Raw genomic sequence first — 21571 nt, forward strand, 5'->3', positions numbered from 1 at the left:
TTTCTCATTAACAAGTTAATTTATTACAAAATGACTGTACTTTGCGTTTTGAATAACCTGCTTTCAGTGAAAGTTGAATTTGACAACAAAATCTATTAGACGACATGTGAATACTTTTCCGGCGGGTTCTTTGAATATATAAAACACAAATCCAACAAGAACTAATTACTTCCATTACATTTAAGAAAGGATTGATTTAGACACGTCCACAGTCAACTTTACTTATCCGTCTTGGGAACACGAAGCAAATCCTCGCTAAATTTTCGATATCCCATTTTGCATATGACCTATTAGAGGGCAGTCTTTCCTTCAGTTAATAACAGGTGAGATCTGGGTATTTTTATTTTTTCAAAGCTTTTATGCGAGTTTTTTTCTGCATTTTTCCCTTAAAAAGATAAGAATGTTCCGTGTAAGACGACGCATGCAATACCTCGATCTTAGCTATAACCGTCCTTCGATCAGGGAGAAATTCAGATAAAGGTCTCCGCACAAAAAATACTTACTTCTCACTATGTTTCAGTTCTGTGCATAGCAAAAATTCAAATATGTTTTGATTGCCACCACAAGACACGATTGAGCTCCCTCAATTTTGGAGTATGTTACAAAGTTCAGTTTTTTAAAATAATATGTTCATGCATGCATACAGGTGATATTCAGTTGAAAATACAGTTTTATACACTCTTGAAAAGTGTATTTTAAGTTTTGCTCACATAAACCTCACCTAAACATCGAAGCAAGTTTTTGAGCAGGAGATTATTTTCATCATAAAACGATTTTTTTTATTTCTACTTTGTTGTTACTAAAGTTCGAGAGACTCTCTAAACCGAAATTGTTCAAATAGGACTTGAAACAGCACAAAGTAACTGTCGTAAAATGCTCCTCAAAGACATCACTTAGAGTTGTAGACCTAGATCACATTGACATGGGCAATCTAGTGCTTCCTACAGGCCTTAGCCAAATGAAACTTTGACAACCATGTGATTGCTATACAATTTTCCTTTATACAAAGTAGACACTTTTCTTTTTGCATGTTTAACTGTGTCGAAATACCCTCTCATCGTCAGTAAACTCGAATTCTTGATACTAACAAAGGAAGCAGGAAATCTCATTATTCCACAACAATCTTTATCAATTGCAACTCTGTCAAGTTTTTCTTGATGTTTAGACAAAGTAAAGACACTGACATCAACTTCAAGGCATAAAGACTACCCGGAGATTAGTCGTTATTAAAAGTACTTTGGCACGACAAAAATTATCTTGAAAACTGGGTGAAATCTCAAAGCCCTCGACTGAATATTCTAAGACAACTCGATTGCTATTAAAAAGTAAATGACATCTGTAACGTTTTACTACCTTCACTGAGAAGTTTCATTACCAAGTGAAGTCTGTTTTCTACAAAATAATTCCCACAGAAAGTATATCGTGAATATCAGCAGTCGGTTCTTCTTCAAACGAGCTACGCTTTTCTAGATAAGTGTTCTCAGTTTCTAGTTATCATAGCCACAGCCAAATAATAACCCAGTTGACCGTGAGTTTTTGTTAACCATGAGGTAACTTTTTCGGTCTTCGCACTATTCGTTTTGGAAAAATTGAATAAAAACATTTAGAATTGAGGCTTCGTATTTTCCAAAATACTTTAACTAATCATCTTTCTACTATCTATTAGTCTACCAACTGACTTTGAAAATAGTAATGGTTTGCACTCTAAATATGATTAATGTAATCCCCTTTTTCACTAATATCTGTCGGTGGGTTTTGAAAGAACTCTTAAATTGAAATTCTATCGGTTATAGTTAATCTGTGACAGCCTCATATGCGAATAGTTCTCATGTGATAGAGAGCTATGGATGCGAAGACGAGAACGACTACAAGTACGAGATTTGACTTACAATTTTTTCTCTTCTCAAAAAATAGCAACACCGAACAGCTTCATTGTACTTTGATTCACCAGAATAAATGGCACTGTTAGCTTTATTGAAGGAGGTTAAGCCCTCTCCCGATCGCAAAATAATAAAAAAAAAACTTCTAACAGTTGATACCTTGTCTCCGCCACAACGACATTCTCGACAAGACTCTTGGGTAGCAGAATGTCGAGGGCAACCACGTTTTCCCGCCAAAATGACGCTGGTTCACGAGTGAGCACTACTTGATATTGAGAAAATCTCGCACTCGTAGTCGTTCTTGAAGATGATATTAGATAAGACAAATTTATTGCGTGCAAAGCCTTTAATTTCTTAAGGATCGGACAGGTTGATTTCCAAGGAAACTGTTTTTAAAGTTTCGAGCGCTGGCCGAGGATTCTCTCTGTCGACGAGGGGCCAGCATTCACTGTAATCTTTTCATGGCCGTACTGAAAGTTTTCTCAACTCAGTTACTAAAACCATGCAAATCCCGGGGGTACTCCACAAAGTTTTATACGGGGAAGTTCCGCCCCTAGGTCCAACCCCTTACCCTTTTATATATCATTTTTGACCAAAATGGTATCCCTTTTGTTACCTTTTATCGGACAAATGGTAGATCTTTCACTTACCTAGTTTAGAAATTTTCATCCTTTTTAACTGCTGTAAATGTAGTGTCTTTGAAATACGAATAAATCACAAAACCAGAAAGTTTTCTCGACGTTTTTACAGCTATAAAACGCATCTCTTAGCCCTGATGGGCATTTTAAACCGAAATGACAGATTTCCCACCCCTGGAGTCTAAACAGGTACCCCCTTTGGACGGAGCCTCCCGGTATAGGCCATTATAGGGAGTACCCGGTGCGGGATTTTTATGCTTTACTGATTTTCCCAGGCTTAATTTTCTTCATTTTATAAATTGCGTAATACACTTGCGGTTCTTCAGTTCATAGGATAGAAAAGCCTGAACAATTGCTATAATGGTATATTTACATTAATTGTTAAATATATTATACCTAGAAAGTATTTTAACTTTCTCTATTATTGTCATAGGCTTGCAATGAACGGCTCCAACTCAAGCTTGATTTCTCAGAGCTTTGTTAACAACACGAATGAGATGCAGACTTCAGCGGTCTTTGTTTCAATCTTCCAGGCGATCTCCAGCTCATTGGTAATGATAGCTTCCTTATTTGGAAACACACTCGTGATCTGCGTTGTGCTTCAAAGTTGTCGTATGCGCACTGTCACCAATTACTTGATCGTGAACATGGCATGCGCAGATATGCTCTACACTATTGTGGCCATGCCTCCTTTGTTCGTCTCAATTTTTAACGGCTACGCTTGGGCACTAGCAACCCGAGGGCGGGGAATCTATTTCTGTAAGGTTGTGAACTTCGCTCAGTACATGCTTGTCCCTGTTTCGGTTCTAACCCTGGCGGCCATCGCATTCGATCGCTTCTTCGCTATTTTGATGCCACTGAAGCGCATCATCAACAAAAGGGTTTTCTATTGGATCTTACTTGTTATATGGATAACGTCCGTTGCCGTGGCAACGCCATTATTGTACTCATTGAGAGTGATTGAGAGCAACGGAGGCTTGAGCTGCGACGAAAATTGGGCACCAGCATTTGATAATGAGACAGCGCCCATGATATACATGCTAGTGTTATTTTCAGTAATGCTTTGTCTTCCGCTATGCATTATAACAGTGCTGTATACGATCATCTGTCGCCATCTTTGGTTAACCAAGCCGCCTGGGGAAACAGAAAGAGAAGAATCAAAGAGTTTGATCAGGCGCAGGAATTCGCGGAAGAAAGTGGTGAAAATGCTTATAACAGTGGTCGTTATATTCATTGTATCATGGCTGCCATTACAAATCGCCAATTTCATCTATTACTTCGACAAAAGCGTCAGCATCCCTGAACAAGTTTACTTCTCTTGCGAGTTTCTTATGCGTTCCAGTTGCGCGCTGAATCCGGCAGTTTATGCTATTTTCAGTGAAAATTACCGCCAGGGCTTCAAGAAAGTGCTTGTCAAATGCTGCTGCTTCGGGAGAATGTCGAATTTTATCCGAAAAAATTCGAGTTATTCATCTTCGCGCCAGCAAACGGTGCCTACCATTTTGAGAAGCGAACTTGGCGTATCGAAACTCGGCCGTGATAGCAAGAGATGTTGCCACGACACTGGAGTGGAAGAGGAGCATCAGTTCTAAACTACAGCCTACACTCTAGTCATTATAGGGAGATTACGCAACGACGACGGCGACGGCAACGAGAACAGCAAAAAAGCAACAGGTTTTGACAAGCAAAACAACTACTTTGCACGTGCATCACGCTTTTTTGTACATTTCTCTGCCGATGTTGCACGACTACAACGTGAAACTGCCTAATTTCACGTTTGTCGAGGACGGGAACAAAAAGCAACAACTTTCTTTTTCATTCCCTGAACTTTGATGCAGTCCTTGAGAATCAGTAAACTCCAAAAAATTTGCCAACATTTGACGAATTAAACGAGATGGAATAAGCGCGGTAAAGTTTGAGGCAGCACAAATTCACTTTTTAAGTAACGCTTTCGTAGCTGCCGTCGTCGTCATTGCGTAAACTCCCTATTAATCGAACTCCTTTTTATCATATTTAGCTGTCAGTTTAGAATGATCATTTCAAAGTTGCAAAATAGCCAACTGGTTCGCCTCCTACCAGTTGCGATTCTTATCCATGTTATGTTTCATTTAAGGTATATGTTTCATTATCCCTGACAAACCCTACAAGGGGAGAGAATAATTAAAGTATTATTATTATTATTATTATTATTATTAACTTCCAAACGCATCCTTCAGCTGCTTTCGTTTTAGCTTCTCGAATTGCGAGTTTTTCATCACTTAAGACTCTTTAACTAGCAAAACAGTTGCCTGAATCTCTGTGAATCGTTAATTCAATAGTGCTACACTGAAGGCAGCACTGTTTATCATCTGATCGTGTATACAATTTTCCACCTGCAAATGCAACCGAAAAGGTGAAATAGTATCGCGCATGTATTTTCCGACTGCTTGTTTCTTCTAAGTGTATGATGAATCTCATTCCTTGTCCTCGGCGAAGACAACTATGTTCTCTTTCGTTCGTGACCAGGGTCGATACTTTAATTCTTTGAACTGACGATGTGAAACCCTTATTGTTTCTGACGATGGTTATCGTAAAGGTTCTCGAAACGTCAGTCAATATATAAGAGACCTTTAAAGGCTAGTTATTTAAACGAAGTTTAGTCCTTGTTTAACAAAACTGCGTTCTAAGCCGTTTTCAGTTTGCCCAACGCTCCTAAACACTATTTTTTTCGTGAACAATTTGAATAAAGCATATTGTGTAGACTAGAAAAGCACTTATTGTCTTAAATTAACCCCTTAAGAAAAAGATGGGGGGGGGGGGGGGGTGCAATGATTTCGTAAAACGCAGAAAAGCACTTATTGTCTTAAATTAACCCCTTAAGAAAAAGATCGGGGGGGGGGGGGTCCAATGATTTCTTAAACCGCAGCCTAAGTTAGACTTCGTTTAAATAACTGACCCTATATATAAGTATAAGACTTTAAAACGAAGACGACTACAAGGACAAGATTTTCTCAATACTAACTAGTGCACAGGCGTGCGCGCCCGCTTGGTTTTGGCGGGAAAAAGGTGATATCCGTCGCAAACAGTTTACCAAAATTTTATCATTTTGCGATCGGGAGAGGGCTTAACCTGAATAACCGTGTTAAGTTTTCTTGTAAGAAAAAGTACAGCTTTCCGAGGTATCAAGCTTTTGAGAATACGCGAGAATACGTCCTTGTAGTCTCCCTGCGAATTTAAACTGTTAACAACACTACACTCATCTGGACCGTCGTACCCTATCTTCTTATCGCACTACTCCCGAGATTAGATAAGAACGCATTGCTCTCGATCAAAATTAGACTACAAAACAATCCGTATTTTTGCGAATTCAAGTACGCGCGAGCAGTTAAACAAAAGGTGTAGAACGAGGCTGAAAACAGAGAGCGATACTGGGGAGAGACGCTAAAAATTTTTCTCTCTCGCCTCACACGCCCGTAGGGAGTGTGAGGCTCGCGCGGTTCGCGCTCGTAAGACTCTTACGCCACGCTTTACCGATTTATTTACTGATTTTGAGGAAAAAACCGACTGTTTTGCAGTCTAGATCAAAATGGAGCTAGTAGAAGATTGGGAAACGAACTTACTTTTTATCCTTTTGATCATGATATCAGGAGGAAGAACCTTTGAAAGTGTTGTTTTAAACTTGTTTCGAAGTATAGAAACAAGCTGTTAGAAGGCGTGCCACGTAGCATAGTTTATTACAAGCCCAGCCTCGATATACTAAAAGAGCATAAATTGCCACTTTCTATTTGTACCCGCGATTTAGTGAAACCTACAATAAGCTTGTATAACAAAATTATTATTTATGCATTTAGACGAAAAATAAGTGACGAGAAGAATGTGTGCTAAGTACATGTCTGTGTACATAAACGTGCTATGACCAGACAAATCATCCATCTCCTCGACGAACTATCTTCGAACTTTGTTTTTGTAGACGAACAAAAGTGGATTATTTCGCCTGGACAAATGATCCGATTATTCACCAGCATATATTTATAGACCAAACTCTCTTTGTTTCCCGAATGTAAGTCATAACGTAATATAAACAAGCCATAATTAACATTTGTTCCACGAGTGCGCGTTGGATATGAGATCGTAGGTAGCCAACGAAACGTGTAGCGCCAAGTTGGCTATAATCATCTCATATCCAACAAGCGCGAGTAGAATAATTCTTTTATTAAAAACGCTCACAGAATATCGAGAATTCTCTCCGACTTTATTTGTAAAAACAACCGATTCTCAGCTTGTTTTTAATTTTGAGCAGACGCGTACAGTTACCATATTTGGAGAGCATGGTGTATTGGCTCATATACCATGATGGCTACGCCAATCAGAGCTCTAGAATTTCAATATCCAATGATTCAGTTTTCAATAGCATCAAATATCCGTTACTTGAGTCATTGCAGCCAATCAGACTGCGCGAGAAACGCCGTTAGCTAGTCTGGCGCATTTTACCATCGTCCACCTCCTCATTACCAGAAGTGCTCAATTAAAGATAGTTTATACGGGTGATTGATTTTGATCGCGCAATTCTTTTTAGCGCAACAAGAGCTTCAATCTGGTTGCAACTCAAAACCGCCCATGCAAGCAGTCCAAGATTTCAGCGTGATTCAACATCTCAGCCTATTTGCTGACAGTTTGTGAATTTACTTTTGTCGCATACTAATTGTAAACATGCTGCTCAAGAATTTTCCTCTAATTTTGCCAACAGATGGCGCAATAGAATCACCCATGTTTTTTAAAGCACTTCAACCTCTGTGCCATTCACTTTCTCTTTCTGAAATGATTGCTCTATTTTTTTGTAGAAAATGGAAGGAAGTAAGTCGTCTAATGCTCTATTTCAGTCTATTGGTTTGCAGTCAAGTATATATATTTCAACTCCCCCCTGTGAAAGAGAGCATACATGGCGACAAAAACAGCTTTCATTTATAGGAAGGCTGACTAAATTATTTTTTTTTTGCTTATGTTAAAGAACGAAGTTGTTGTTTTTGTTCAGTTTCTGTTTGGATCAACTTTATGGTTATGCGCATGGCCAATTTTAAATCAGTAAAGGCTCTGGGATTATTCAACTTTTGGCAAGGGGGCGAAATGGGTTAATAAATTATCATTTATTGGACCCCCACCTCAGTGACGATAGTCGCTTGGTGAAGCGTGCTTGATAATTGTGGTTGTGGTCAATCTAGCAGTTAACTGTGCAGTGTTCTTTTGCTCACCAAACCATATGAATCTGAGTAAAATCACTTAAAAGTTTTTCAGTTTCTCTAGTCCCACCTGCGCGCACTGTAAACAACCTGTTAAGAGTAAAAGAACACATATTGTTCTTTTTAAAACAAGCTTACAATTGCAACTTGATCTGTTCACTTACTTAACGGATTCCTTCCAAGGGAACACAGAGTCAGTTAAGTAATAAAATAGCTGCCTTTTTTTTAATCACTGAATATTTGCTGCCGCAATAGCTTAAAATTCATTTCTCTCTTACTGGTAGCCTGGATCTGTTTCGCCCCCAAGAGAACAAAATTATTGGACGCACCACTAAAGTGCTCCATAAGAGAGGTAAAAAGGTACCAAGAATTTAAGCCCCTAAGCGACTTTTGCGCTGCACGGTCGCCCTCCTTTTTGCCAAATTGCGATATTTCTGGAAGGGGTTCTTTTCTTTTTTCTCACAAGCGACACCTACGCTGTCACCCTATGTGAAATATTCATAAGAATCAAGTGAGCGAATGAAACGGGTCATGGCTTTGGAATGCGAATAGATTAACTAAGACTGCTAGATAAGGCACGTGAAATAAAGATACCAGAAATAGTCATCCATTTTGGTGTGATCGGCAAACTTCCCAGGGGATTTCTTTGGGGTTTTAAAGGTTTGTAAGGTAAGAAGAGCTTGAAATATTCGCCAAAATTTATCGGTGTATTTGTTTTTTACTAAACTACAATTAGCGTCACTAATTTGATTCAACCTGTCCTTACCTGTCAAACGAAGTCTTGTTGTTCTTTGGGCGAACCGCTGAAGTTTCCGAAATGAGTGTATTCCACTGACGTAACTGCGATCGTGCTTAGCCTCTTACATCCTTGGCATCTCTAAGAAGGCAGGTTTTAGCTCTTGTATCCGCTCTCCTCCGATCAGCGTGCTTAGACAGCGTTCACAGGAAGGGCCAGTGGCTTTATTGTTAGTCAATATTTATCTTTGTCTTCCATAACATTTTTATTTTCTTTGATATATTTTCCTGGGAATTAATTAACTTTCGCTCCTCTTTATAAAAGAAAAGAATCTAATATTACAATCTTCAAAATTTCTTCCTTTTCCAGGAAGGATGGAGAGAATTTTCTTCGTTTTAGCTCTGACCATAAGTGGTAAGTACAGGTGATTTTGGCCTGAAAGTAGTCGTGCCTTCGTTTAGTAATAATGTTTTTGTATTGACTAGTTATAACTATGTTATTTAAAAAACAATGTTAGCAGGGAATTCCTGACAAGACGAAGATGTAGACAATGCACTTGTTTAGATCGGGAATTTTTTCCATCAAACTTCGAAAACTCTTAACGAAAAGAGATATCAATAAGAGACAATCCTATACGCAAAACGCCGTTTCTGTTCCGTACTCTATAAGTGTTTGTGACAAAAAGTTAACTTCATGTTTTACTCCTTCTCAGCAAAATCGTCAAATTCAGTTTAAAAATTATGGCCTCTATAATTGCTTCATAAGGTGGTCCGAATTTTTGTGTGAACAGCTTGAAATACTGGAAGCTGTTGTGATCAATGAAATATTGTCTACCAATAGTTTTCTTACCCGTTTACTTCCATACAAATGAAGGATTTATAAATTCATTTGGGAGAAGGGAATTTTATCTTAGATCCATTCATGTTACCTGCACCGAGTTTCGGGAAAAACGAATTACCTTTCAGAGGCAAAGGCTTTTCGAAGTGATGGGCTCAGCTTAAATATTACGAAACTTGTGACTGTCTTCTAAATCTTGCTCGGCAGAAAAATGAACGGGTTAGAATTTCAGCTTTTTTTCATTATAAGAGTAAACGGACACCACATCACCCATGTCCTAATAAACGATGCTATGGCTACGAACTGAGGGCGATGAATTTATGGTTGTAATTGCCAGTACGAAATTCTGATCGTAGGGCTTTGGTATTGAAACGGCAAATAGTCAGAGAGGGATAAATAAATCCATTTCATAACTGTTAGTAAGTAGTTACAACTACATAAATGGCAACCTCGAGACTGGAACACGATTTTGAGTACTTTAAGGATCTGATTTAATCATAGGATATCATTGATGGTTTTTTCCATTCTTATATAAGGCGGGGGCAAATTCATTCAGGTGATATGGTGTCCGACAAACGAATCCTTCAAAAAAACCTTTTTTGTTTTTAAACCAAGTGTTAAACTTTACAGTCGACCATTAGAAATTCAGAAATTGTATTTTTACTTCACAAACGGGGCCATTGGCGAGTGATTTCATGTTTTATAAACAATATTGTACCTGCTTGTTTCAAATCACTCTCCGTGACGTGATGATGCTGGCTCCTGACCTTTGCTGGTGAAAAGCGATTGATAAGTCCGCTGACCATATTTTTAGCTTAGTGCCATAATTTGTGGCTATTTTGAATTGACTTCGTTTCATATCTAGAAACTGAACTAAGATGCATTCGATCTGTGAAAAATCATTTATGATATGTTTTTGCCTGTAAGGTAGAGTAAGCCACTTCCTTTCAGAAATGGAAATACATGTTTAAATCGGCAGCCCTCAAAAACGGGAAAAACACAGTATTTACAACAAATAGTTCTCCGGCAGCTAGTCCAAGAGGACTTAGACAAACTAAAAAATAATGTGATCAATGCCACATGGTTTTACTAGCTAATTTTTAGCAAAGTTTTGATAGCTAATTTCTCGCTTTTGATAATCTACATCGACTACATTTTTTGCAATAATAGTTCGAAAAGACTGAGTTGACAAGTCTCGTCAGGCTTCTATGGAAACAAAAAATTGCTAATTTAGGTCAAAACGTTCGCATTTGGGATTCTTCGAGCCCAATACTTCTTGGGAAATGTTGATACTGTTAATGTCTGCACGCTTCAGAAATTAACTGAAAGTCGTTCCCAAAACGTTATAATAGCTCTTGACGTCGCCTGTTTTATCACAGGCATGCATTCTTTTTTATAGAGTCTCAACAAGATTAGCTATTATTGGTAAAACTACCAAAAAAATATATTTGCCAAGCATAAAAATGTGAAAGGTTTAAACCTTGGTTGTAAAAAAATGTTACTTTCTCTATAGCTGGCATGTCTCCCTGGCCCCTCTTTCGGTATTTCAAGTTTTGGATCTGTCCCTGTTATCAGTCTTAGATATTAGTTTTCTTAGCCTGTTTGTGAAAGGTTAACGATGGTTCTTACTTTTTCACAGGCGCACTTGCTTCGTGCAGACACCCCAAGCCCGGTCAGTTTATGACCAAGAAAGAGAATATTCCCAGCATTGTTAGCTCCGACTCCGCTAACATGGCTCTTGACAGTGAGTACAACTGCTCCCCGTTAATTTTTCTGCCATTCCTAGCAAAATAGGAGACATTGCCCTGTAGAGAAGTAGAAGGAGTATCTTAAGTTAAAAATATGTGTTACATCTGGAAAAAAGAAGACGGAAAAAAGACGCGTAAAGATGAATCTTAGGTTAACTGAATGGTTCAGCCGTGCTTCACATTTTTGCTGCGCACAACTTTCTTGGTCATCATATTCAGGGCGCGTCTCCGAAACCCAGCGCGCGCCTTTTGATGCGTCAAGTCAGTTTGTGTTCGTTCTCCTTTAAGTAAACTAATAGAACTTTTATTTACCACGAATAATTAAGGTGAAACATATTAAGTTATTCAGCGGAGATTGATAAATTATATTTGTAAAGTTAAAGGTGATTTTAACTAGGAATCTCTTTTCTTTTCCAGAGCGTCTTGTAGCACACATTCAATTCAACGCTACCAAAGGGAACGTTGTGGAAGATTCCTCTGGCTACGCCAACAACGGCTACATGCAGGATGGAGCTATAGTGGTAAACTTTCCCAACAGTAAGTGTGGAAATGCTGCCTACACATACTGTGGTGACATCCTCTTCCATGGTGATACTTTCCAGGCCAAGCCCAGAGAAGGAGTAACAGTCGCAGCTTTTATCAACTTGAAGGATATTGAGGGCAGTCGATCGGTGTTTGACACTATTGGTATTAGCCATCAGTGCGGACAATTCCACTTTGAAGTCAACTACGGCTCAGTACGCTGGTTCCACAGGAACGAGACCCAACATATTATCTTCAGTTGTACTGCTGAGGGAAAACAGGTCCAGAAAGGTATGTGAAACCAGGGCTATAATGGTCTGACAGACAGACTAATAAGTGTGTTAATTGTCTAGAACTATTTGCTTCAGACAACTTAAGTGGGTAAAAACCTAAAACTGGCCAATAAAGCTTTTCAATCAAGACGATTTCTTCATACTTTGTACGTGAAATCCTCAAGCGCTCCTGCTCGCCCTTGTCGGCCTCATTTCTCGGGCTAGCCACTCGGCTCTTTTATGTGACAAGATCCCCAACAAGCAAGTGAAAATGCAAATAATTATTTGGAAAGCAGCTTATAATCCTACTAGAGCTACAAAGTATACAGTAACGAAATGACATGCTTCATTTTATCATTAGAATGTGCCTCAGAGTGTAATGTCTAGCGACGAGGTCCTAAAACATAATAGCAAGAAACATTCTATATCTATTTCTTTTTTTGCCAGATAAATGGACTCATATTGCCGGCACGTATGATTCTGCAACTGGTAAATCCAAAATTTATGTCAACGGTGAGCTCCGAAATATGACCATTGGAGGTGGCCTTTTGTCCAGGGACTGGCTGGCACGCGCTGGAATCGGTGACCATAAGGCCGGACGCCCTCTCATGGGATTTATCGATGAGTTCAGAATCTACAACTATGCTCTGACCAAGGCTGAAATCGAAACTCTAGCAAAAATGTGTCTTCCAGGAGGTACTTTATTGAGTGATTAATTTTGTTATCTTTATAAAGCAATCCCTTAAATGGCAGGTATAAAATCAAGTTCAAAGCCTTAGATTTGTCTACCCAAAACAGACAACACTACGTCATGTACGGCTAACATAAAATTGAGTTGCCTATTTCTCATTAGCTCTAGACTTTGCTTTAAAGATCATGTATACACTGTTTCCGTCGAAAGGTATCTTTTTCTGCCAATGAACAGCGATTTGGACTTAAATTTAACACTTTTTCGAAGGGTTTTAATACCAGTATTGCTCCGAAACAGGTCTATTACATTCAGAAGTGTAATCCATAATAATTTAAATTATGGCAGAAAGCTTAAGAGTGCATGATTTATTCTGGGAATGCTAACAACTAACACAGTGATTAGAGTTCCAAACATAAAATGTTCTAAGAATGCCGACTCTCACGTATAACTCGAGGGAGACTAATGAGCTCCTGTCGTTAAGTAAAAACTGCTTATGAATGAAGTGAACCAATCAGTGGCAAATTAAAAGAAAAATCAACGAATGACAGAAAACGATTATTGGTAATCTTGATGATATTGATTTCATCCTCTTGACATCGACTTTTGAACAGTTTTTTTAAATCAGGAGGTCGTAGATAAATGATAAAGAGCGTGCCTTTTAGGACGTAATTCTTTAGACAACTCCTTACAAGATAATTGAAAACCAACTCAACTAACTAATGAAATATATAAAAAGGTGAATAAATAAATGACTTGTAAAGTAAACCACATGGTTAGACTGGATAACTTACTAAATTAAATTTGCAATGAGGAATAGTTAATAACAGTCTTAATCTTAATTTGGGATACCAAGTTGGTAATGGGGACAAGGAAGAAGATAGGGAATCATCATGGCTGCAAAAAGAGATCTGGTAATTACCTAATACTTTCGTCTTGAAGTAAAGCAAGGATGTCATAAACTTTAACTAAAAACAATAAACAGTTACTTTTTTAAGCTCCCTGCGTCATTTAACTACCGAAGCCAAGAAAAAGAGCCCCAATGCGAAAAGTGGTGGCATCACTATCGTGGACTTGATGATTGATGGACATTACGGAGGAGAGCAGTGATTGGTTGATCCACATTCATATAGCAGTATCCACCCATCCATCCATCCATCCATCCATCCACCCACCCACCCATCCATCCATCCATCCATCCATCCATCCATCCATCCATCCATCCATCCATCCATCCATCCATCCATCCATCCATCCATCCATCCATCACCCATCTATTCATTCATTTATTCATTCATTCATTCATTCATTCATTCATTCATTCATTCATTCATTCATAGGTGGTGGCGTACGTCCAACGACACCGACCACCAAACCGCCTGGCTCGACGTCAGCCAAACCGTCTTCTACAACACCTGCCACTAAGCCTTCAGTCACACCGACAAAGCCGTCTGGCCCGACTTCGGCCAAAACAACGGCCACAAAACCCACTACTAAGCCCACAGTCACACCGACAAAACCGTCTAGCCCTACTTCGGCCAAAACAACTGCCACAAAACCCGCTACTAAGCCCACAGTCACACCGACAAAACCGCCTGGCCCTACAAACGTGGGACCATTTGTTAGAAAGTTACACAATTTTGAAGGGAAGAGTGGCTTCGTCAAGTCGCTGAAGAGACGATTTAACGAAGCCGTGTTAAAGAAATCCTCGATAACTGTGAAAGTGCCCTAATCAGGGTTAAGACGAGACACCTTCACTTATTTCATCATCGAAAACTATTTAGTACTAGAATTGTGCAAAAAGAGCTTGTAGATTTGTTAACTTTTTTGGCGGAGATCAAGGAACGAACTGTAAGTTCCTTCCAAGGAATCACAAGTTTAGACTGACAAGACTGTCAAAGACTGACTTAATATCTTTTCAAAGAAATTTCATGAAGGCAATACACAAAACCAATGATTTTGATGATGCCAGTCAAATATTCTCTTCCACTAAATGTTCAGTTTTCTTCTGTGTCTTCAACCTTCTCTGCATTAACGCGCTGTTTGGTGGATGACTTCGTATATTGTTGGAAAAACGCGGTACAATGTATATTCATTGAAGGATTCCAAATAGATTCGCCGACAAAACTGCTAGCATGCAAGAATGTATTAGTGTTACACATGATTGATGCACTGTTGGACACATGTATACCAGTATCTGTTTATACTTGTATTATTTCAATTAGAAGAAGACAAACGGCAAAAAGTTGTTGCTGGAAATATCTATAAAGCGTAACTGTTCATCAGTAGGATGCCTAAAATGTTTTGTTTTGCACAAAAAATAGTCCAGGCGCCATTAAATCCTATACCAATTGTAGAATATTTTAGGAGGAGCCCCCACAATGTGAGTTCAGTTACTGATCAATTTAAAGGAAATGCAATGGGTTTATAGGTTGATAACGAACTAAATGGACACGTCAATTAAATAAGTAAATTAACACGTGTGCATGATAAGGATAATCAACAACCAATTCAAGTGTAGGGTGTGCATTTATTTTCCTGAGTACTATTTTGAAAAGGCTACGGTTGATGACGAACTCAGCCTGTGTGAAATACTTCCAAAGAGTTATTTTGATTTAAAAATACTAAGAATAAATATGTGCTACGTGTAAAGGTTATTATTGACGTTTGCTTCTTTTTATTTTTCTTATCTAACGTGTTAAAGGCTTCTCTCTTACATTACTTGTAGCATCGTTCAATCTATTTGCCTGGTTCAATTTTTATTTGATTATAATTCATTACGGTACTTAAACATGCAAAGATAAAGGAAACTTAATTAGTTTGAAGCAGTAAGGTTAAAGATATGTGCCATTGTTAGCTGTCATTATCATAAATCAAATTATTGTCAATACTAGTAATCTGAGTTAAAAATGTAATGTTATCTTAGACGTTGAAAGGTAATTAACTTGGATCATTTGGTGTGGTTTGTTCGTTTAATCAGATTTGTGTAGTTGTAGCCTTTCTTGGGCTTTGGCTTGTGGCCCGGTCAATACCATAAAACGGATAAGAACAAAGAGCTAAAGGCCATGGGCTTTGGGATATTTGTAGTTTTGGATAAACACCTGTCAGTTGAGCCCATTGAGGCTCAATACCAAAACAGAAAAGACAGAAAGGCCTTGATTGCCCGGTAATCTTACTTTGATACTTCTGGCTTCTGAAAATTGTAAAAGGCATCAAGTATGGCATTGATACTGAGAAGGTGCCCGTTTTTTATAATTAGAAAAACACTGAATCTTTAAGAGGACGACAATTTGTAAACCGAGGACAGAGTACAACTGTGTAACAAATAGCTGATTCCAAGATGAAGAAACTTTCTTCATTTTGCATTGGAACCGGATAAAAATTGACTAGAAAGGCGTTTCAAGATGTCATTGAAGAATGATCTTAGTAACTGATCTGATTTATTGTTTTTTACAGGAGGTGGCGTAACACCAACTACACAGCCACCCACTTCTCGCCCAAGCTCAACTCCACCCGTTATTCGTGACGCTGCTTCTGATGCCGAATTTGGTCCTGGAAACAGGAAACGACAGCGTGGCCCACATGGCCCACGTGCTCTAGCAAACAACCTCAGGCTTCCTCAGGAAGAATCTGTTGAAGAGGCAGTGCTAAAGAGATCATCCATGCAAGGATCACATACCGTGAACGTGCAGTAAAATTACTTTAACAGCACAGTTGTTGACGTCACTCATCCCGTGATGCTCCGAGTTTTGACTGGTGCGCAGAAAATTTGAAGTTCTCTTGAAGTGTAACATAAGATTCGTGGGGGAGTGTTTTTAACACAAGCGCTATTTCGTTTTTTGACAAATACATCATCGCCAATAATTTTTTTGCGTGTTGCATCACTTGTTTTCAATATCTCGCTGGGTAAGATTGGTGGGTCACGTTAGCTTCCGTAGCAGCTTTTCTTTGGTCATCACGCAACTCTCCTCCATGTAGGGAGGAGCATTGCGTGACGACACTAAATACGGCTTGATAGGAGACTATGGTTAAGTAAGCGACGGCGACAGTTTTATTTCCCAGCGGAAATGACGCTCAACCTATACCTTATCAATTAGAAGAATGAAGATTGACACACTCCGGCCACACAACTGCATTTGACAGTTTAGTTTAATGCTTTTCTCATAAAACAATGTATACAGTGAGTCATGAATTGTGATTATTAGAAAACTGGTGTACAAAAATAACGTGTAAAGTAAATTATGATTTTTGATTTTCCGGTTGATCTCAATGGCTTGTTATAAAGCAGTTACCGTAGTATTTTATTTTGGATATTCGAATCTTTGTGTAAGTAGTAAGAATGGACAATTGAAAGCTATGTTTTCAACTTGAATGAATGTTTGGATTAAAAACGTCTTGGATTCAACATGGGGAGTATTTTATCATAATGTCTTTTCTTGTTGTCTGTCAGCTACCCCTTCCTAGTTGGGGAACAGATGTATGCATATCCCGTAAAAGAGTTGTGTATCAAAATTCAAACGGGGAATTAACCGCCAAAAAACTGAGTGAAAAATAAGAATAACTGCTCAAAACATGAAAAGAAGGATTGATAACCGTGCAGCAAATACAAAATGAGGAGAAGATGACAAACTTGACGAAGATTGACTGAAAGGAGTTGCAATTGTGGTTTTTGAAAACTTGTTAGCCTAACACTTTTTCAAAGCTCATTTTTGTTGTTTGTAATGTTTAATTCCTCGCCATGAGGTTTATAATCTCGTCGCGCGCGAAGCGCGTTTGTCTCCCACGAGTATCGCAAGGACAGCGTGGTTGGTGCCTTGACGTCATCCAGAGTAGTGACGTCAAAGTGCATTATGGGTTTCCAGGGAACCGATTGCAATCGATTACAAGTGCAGGCAGCACTGTCATGTTTTATTCATGAACTGTTTGACACGAAGCTTTGATTTTGTCATTCACAAGTAATTCCTCAATGGACCTCGGGGGGGGGGGGGGGGGGGGGACACTTCCTTATAAGAGGCTAATGGGGATATGCCGCTGGATGTGGTTGCATTTTCAATAGGGCTACTAGAATGGGTCGCACATTTTCTGATTTTTAGTTAAGACAGTTGCTCATTTTTGCGGTTAGCATACGTACCAGAATGTTCGTACTGTAGGTAAAAAATGGTTCAATCCATTTTAGGGTGACCTATTTAAAAGAATTGAAAAGGTAGATACATAACAACAACAACAACAACAACAACGATGAGCTTTACTTGCATGACTATATCAAAGTATTACAGTATTGCAAAAGCTACTTGAATTTAATTATTGCTTCACGTCACCTGTCATGCTTGCGAGAACTTGTCTCGACTCAGGGACATGGCTGAGTACAACTTTCTGATCTACACCATCCAGACAAGTACGCTTCTATCTCGGCAAAGCAGCGAGACTTCAGAACTTAAAGCATCTTTCTGTTTTACATAATTTTTAGTACACTATAATTTGCGTCAGTGATTTAAGAGGAACATTATACGTTTCTGAGAAACTGCCCACCTACCCCTCCCCTAAGCTAACATTAACACTTACCTTTCACTTTGGGCAAAATGTTGGCTTTGGGGAGGGGTAGGTAAGTGGATAGTTTCCCAAAAGCTTATAATGATCAATTTAAGAAATATGATTTTTCGCCCCATGTAAGGGAATCCATGACAGTCTTAGATTCTGGATTCCACGCTGTGGATTCCGGACTCTAGGTACTGGATTCCGGATTCCTGTTCAGTGGAACTGGGATTCCAGATTTCAATCTTTAGCGGCCTCCGGATTCCAAAACCCGGGTTTCCGGTCACAAGAAAACATTTTCGGCTTCTAGAGTCCAAAAGCCATCTGGATTTCCTTACATGAGGCAACGCCCTTGAATTAACTCCCCATCGGAAAAGCTAAAAATCTAATGCATTTGCTTTTGATTATTCTTTCTAATAGTGTTTATGTTCAAAAATAAAAAAAATGAAAAAAAAAAAAAATTGGCTGAATGAACATATTTTCGTCCTAATGTGGATTGTAATATGCTAAACAATGTTTGTAAACGCTCTCTTAGTATTAAGATAAAACATTTGCAAATCAATCATGAGTACCAAACAGTCACTTGGAATAAACGCGTTTTCCTCTGAACCCATCCTAGCTATTGAGTAGATACAGGGGTTGTTTACTATTTACATGGACAAACCGGTCGGTTCACGGTTTGGACAAATTATGGACTGATTAATTTCGTAGAGGAATCGCGTTTACCATTTGTCCAAATCAGTTTCATACCGATTGAAAAACGGCCGCGAAGGCGTGGAATTGGTGTCGAAGATGGCTTTGAAGAACTGGAACACGAATTTCAGTTTGGAACGTTCCGTTCGGAAAAACAGGACTACCTTGTCAGATGTTCCGTTGCTACCGGAAATTTTCCGCAGGAAAGACGCAAAAAGTGTTCCTGGAACATTACTGAACTTACGGCTACGCAACAGGAGAAGATGGCAAACCTTGTGTGAAAAGCGTGACAATAATTTTGTTTGAAATAACTTTTCGCCAAACTTAACTTCTCTTTGAACAGATCTTTTTGTAAAAGTCCAGAAAACGTTGGTGCTAGTGAAGAGCACGACAAAACACGCAAGTTATAGCCCTGTCACATTCGTCACGCACAAGCGATTTGCCGTCCTCTTCTTTCTACCGTCCTGTTGTTTAAGTAATGATCCGGGTAAGGTGGATAGCAATTTCTTTTGTTATACGGCAACGGTTTTTTCCCCACATAACGGGGGGTGACAACTCTAACAAAGGCTGTTTGGGCAGTCCTATGAATAACTTTATGTCCTCCCAGAAATTTCGTCGACCCTCCCGAATTTTTCGGTGGCATTTCCCATAAATGTTTAACTTCCCAAAATTGTTTTAACAATTAAAATTAAAATTTAGATTAGAGATTTTTTGTAGCTTCTTGTTAATTATGTAACTGATCTAACCTTAGTTATTTTTTCGCTTAGAGAGTGTCATGTTAACACAGAAAGACTGTCAAACGTTTTAAGTATATAAAATTGTGTTTTTTTTGTTTTTTAATGACCGTTGAATCAGGCGAGAAGTGAAGGGGGCAACCCCTCTAGGGGGGTCTGGGGGCATGCTCCCCCAGAAAATTTTGAAATCTTGGTGCTCTGAAATGCCATTTCTAGTGTTCTGAGAGGACAAATTCTGTCCAAAATGTTCTCTAAATCAATTGTCCTTTTTATGCTTATTTTTAATAGCGTGACTTCGCGTAGAAGTGGTCAATTTTATTTTATACAAGTTGTGCGGTTTTTGAAATTGCTCTGGATATCACTTTCAGCTAAGTATACTCTGTGTGGTGTCATTATAAGAATTCATTTGAAAATTTCAGAACAACTGTCGAAATCTGAAATTTTCCTATTCCGAACGCATATTGATCGGGATTCGGGATTTTCGAGCAAAATCGGAAGGACCCCGACGAGATCAGGACGATTAAAGAGTCTTCACAGACAAACTACTTTTTATGGCCTCATTTGTGTTTAACAAGGTTAAATGAGTTTCGTTTTTTTCCTACATAGTTCTTCCGTACTTCTTTCAAGTTTTCCAGTATGCAATCAGTGGAGTGTGCTCTTAAAACTCGTTAACGTGCAGCGTAAAAATACCCCTGAACTAATGAATGATGGGATCTGGTGTGAACTGATAGTATGTGCCTTGCACCGGTACGGTTATTGTGTCAATCCGCTGGGGATTGCACGTGGTCAATCGCACTCGAACTTCATGCTATTTTAGTTGGAAACGTTGCTGATTGGTCTTTTCATATCATGGGGAGTTCAAAAGTGTCAAAATACATAGAATACAGTGCATACACTGGGGTGCATATCACTGTACATATATTGTTTGCTAACATGTAATATCAAATCTTTGCTCAATGTCCCGAAAATATCTCATATTTCCCGAAAAATTTCCCAGGTTTCCCGATTCCCGGCAAAATCTCCAGATTCCCGGAATAAATTTGTTTTTCTCCCGAAACAGCCCTTGTTAGAGCTGTCACCCCCCGTCCACATAGGAATGTTCTCAATTTTACACAAAGAATGCATAAACCTACATGAAGGCCGTTTACGCAATAAAATGCATTTACACTCCACTTTGAAAGGGTGTTTTTTTTGTGTTAAAAGATTCTGACCAATCACAAGAGTTGAAAACAATAGCCAAGAAAAGTTTACAATTTTACATGTTCCCCACATAGGATCTCTTTGTTATTCAAACTGAGACCAGATTTTGTTATATGGAAGATGGTTGCAAAGTAAGGATGAATATATGTACCGCTTTATGAAGTTTGCTGTTTAAGCCAATCAGAAGTAAGTACAGACAAAAGAAAAGTAAGCACCTTTTTTGCATTCCAACATGTTCGTGGCCGTTGTTGCTATCGTTCTTATCTGGAACGTTTCTTAAACTCACTATTCTATTACTTGAGGACGGCTAAAAATTTCTAGATGACCGTTCCAATCATGTACAATTTTCGAGGCTGATGTAATGAATTCCCTACGATTTTCTAGAGTTTACTTTCTCACATTTTAGGCTAACTTTCGTAGAATAAATAAAAACTAAAATTTTCGGATTCAAAAATGTGATGGAGAGAGGAATAAGAATAATTCTCACTTTCGTAAATCGTTAAATTGCATCTGAAATTTTCGGGAAAATAATACTCAAATACTGAAGTCTTAGTAATTTCGAAAAGACTCAAGTTCCCCTAGGATGAACGAACAGATACAAATTTTATAGCGCCCGGCTAGAGCAACCTCGTCCCCAGGGCGCTTTTTCCCTGGCTTTGGTGGTGAGGTTCAAGCATGTAGGATCGACCAGCGGCCGCAGTTTCCGAATAAGTAGGTACTTCGTATATTACATGTCACTTCGCCTTCATTCAGGCTGGGATGTCTCGTACACAAATTACGCCCAATTCAAACTAATTTTTACCGGAAGCCTTAATCAACGTCATAAAGGATTTATGACATTTACCAGGACGACATTTTCCTTCTAAAAGGAGTTC

The 21571-nt window shown here is 38.8% G+C and overlaps 2 protein-coding genes across 5 annotated transcripts; both read left to right on the forward strand.

Annotated features, from left to right (window-relative positions):
- Positions 1 to 1966: 1966 nt before the first annotated feature.
- LOC140935842 (uncharacterized) lies at positions 1967 to 16942 on the forward strand. 4 transcript variants are annotated; one of them, XM_073385419.1, is made up of 6 exons: positions 1967 to 1976; positions 8840 to 8884; positions 10947 to 11051; positions 11473 to 11868; positions 12297 to 12545; positions 13878 to 15204. In XM_073385419.1, the coding sequence occupies exons 2-6, from the start codon at positions 8845 to 8847 to the stop codon at positions 14267 to 14269; spliced, it is 1182 nt and encodes a 393-aa protein (XP_073241520.1). In that variant the 5' UTR covers positions 1967 to 1976; positions 8840 to 8844; the 3' UTR covers positions 14270 to 15204. The 4 variants fall into 4 exon arrangements, with proteins under 4 accessions (XP_073241520.1, XP_073241519.1, XP_073241518.1 ...); XM_073385418.1 differs by lacking the exon at positions 1967 to 1976 and adding an exon at positions 8300 to 8403; XM_073385417.1 differs by lacking the exon at positions 1967 to 1976 and adding an exon at positions 8554 to 8699 and having other exon boundaries at positions 13878 to 15203.
- Positions 2728 to 4432, forward strand: LOC140935844 (substance-P receptor-like). Its single transcript, XM_073385421.1, has one exon. It carries the CDS (start codon positions 2959 to 2961, stop codon positions 4108 to 4110), a length of 1152 nt encoding a protein of 383 aa, XP_073241522.1. The 5' UTR covers positions 2728 to 2958; the 3' UTR covers positions 4111 to 4432.
- Positions 16943 to 21571: the final 4629 nt, after the last annotated feature.

The sequence above is a fragment of the Porites lutea genome, chromosome 4 (genome assembly GCF_958299795.1).
Source record: "Porites lutea chromosome 4, jaPorLute2.1, whole genome shotgun sequence".
Lineage (NCBI taxonomy): Eukaryota > Metazoa > Cnidaria > Anthozoa > Scleractinia > Poritidae > Porites > Porites lutea.

Excerpts from the sequence above, each read along its gene's own strand:
- LOC140935842 (XM_073385419.1), top strand. The coding sequence starts at position 8,845 with ATGGAGAGAATTTTCTTCGTTTTAGCTCTGACCATAAGTG. Across the intron at positions 8,885-10,946 it reads TTTAGCTCTGACCATAAGTG|GCGCACTTGCTTCGTGCAGA; the intron begins GTAAGTACAGGT and ends ACTTTTTCACAG. Across the intron at positions 12,546-13,877 it reads AAAAATGTGTCTTCCAGGAG|GTGGTGGCGTACGTCCAACG; the intron begins GTACTTTATTGA and ends ATTCATTCATAG.
- LOC140935844 (XM_073385421.1), top strand. The coding sequence starts at position 2,959 with ATGAACGGCTCCAACTCAAGCTTGATTTCTCAGAGCTTTGTTAACAAC.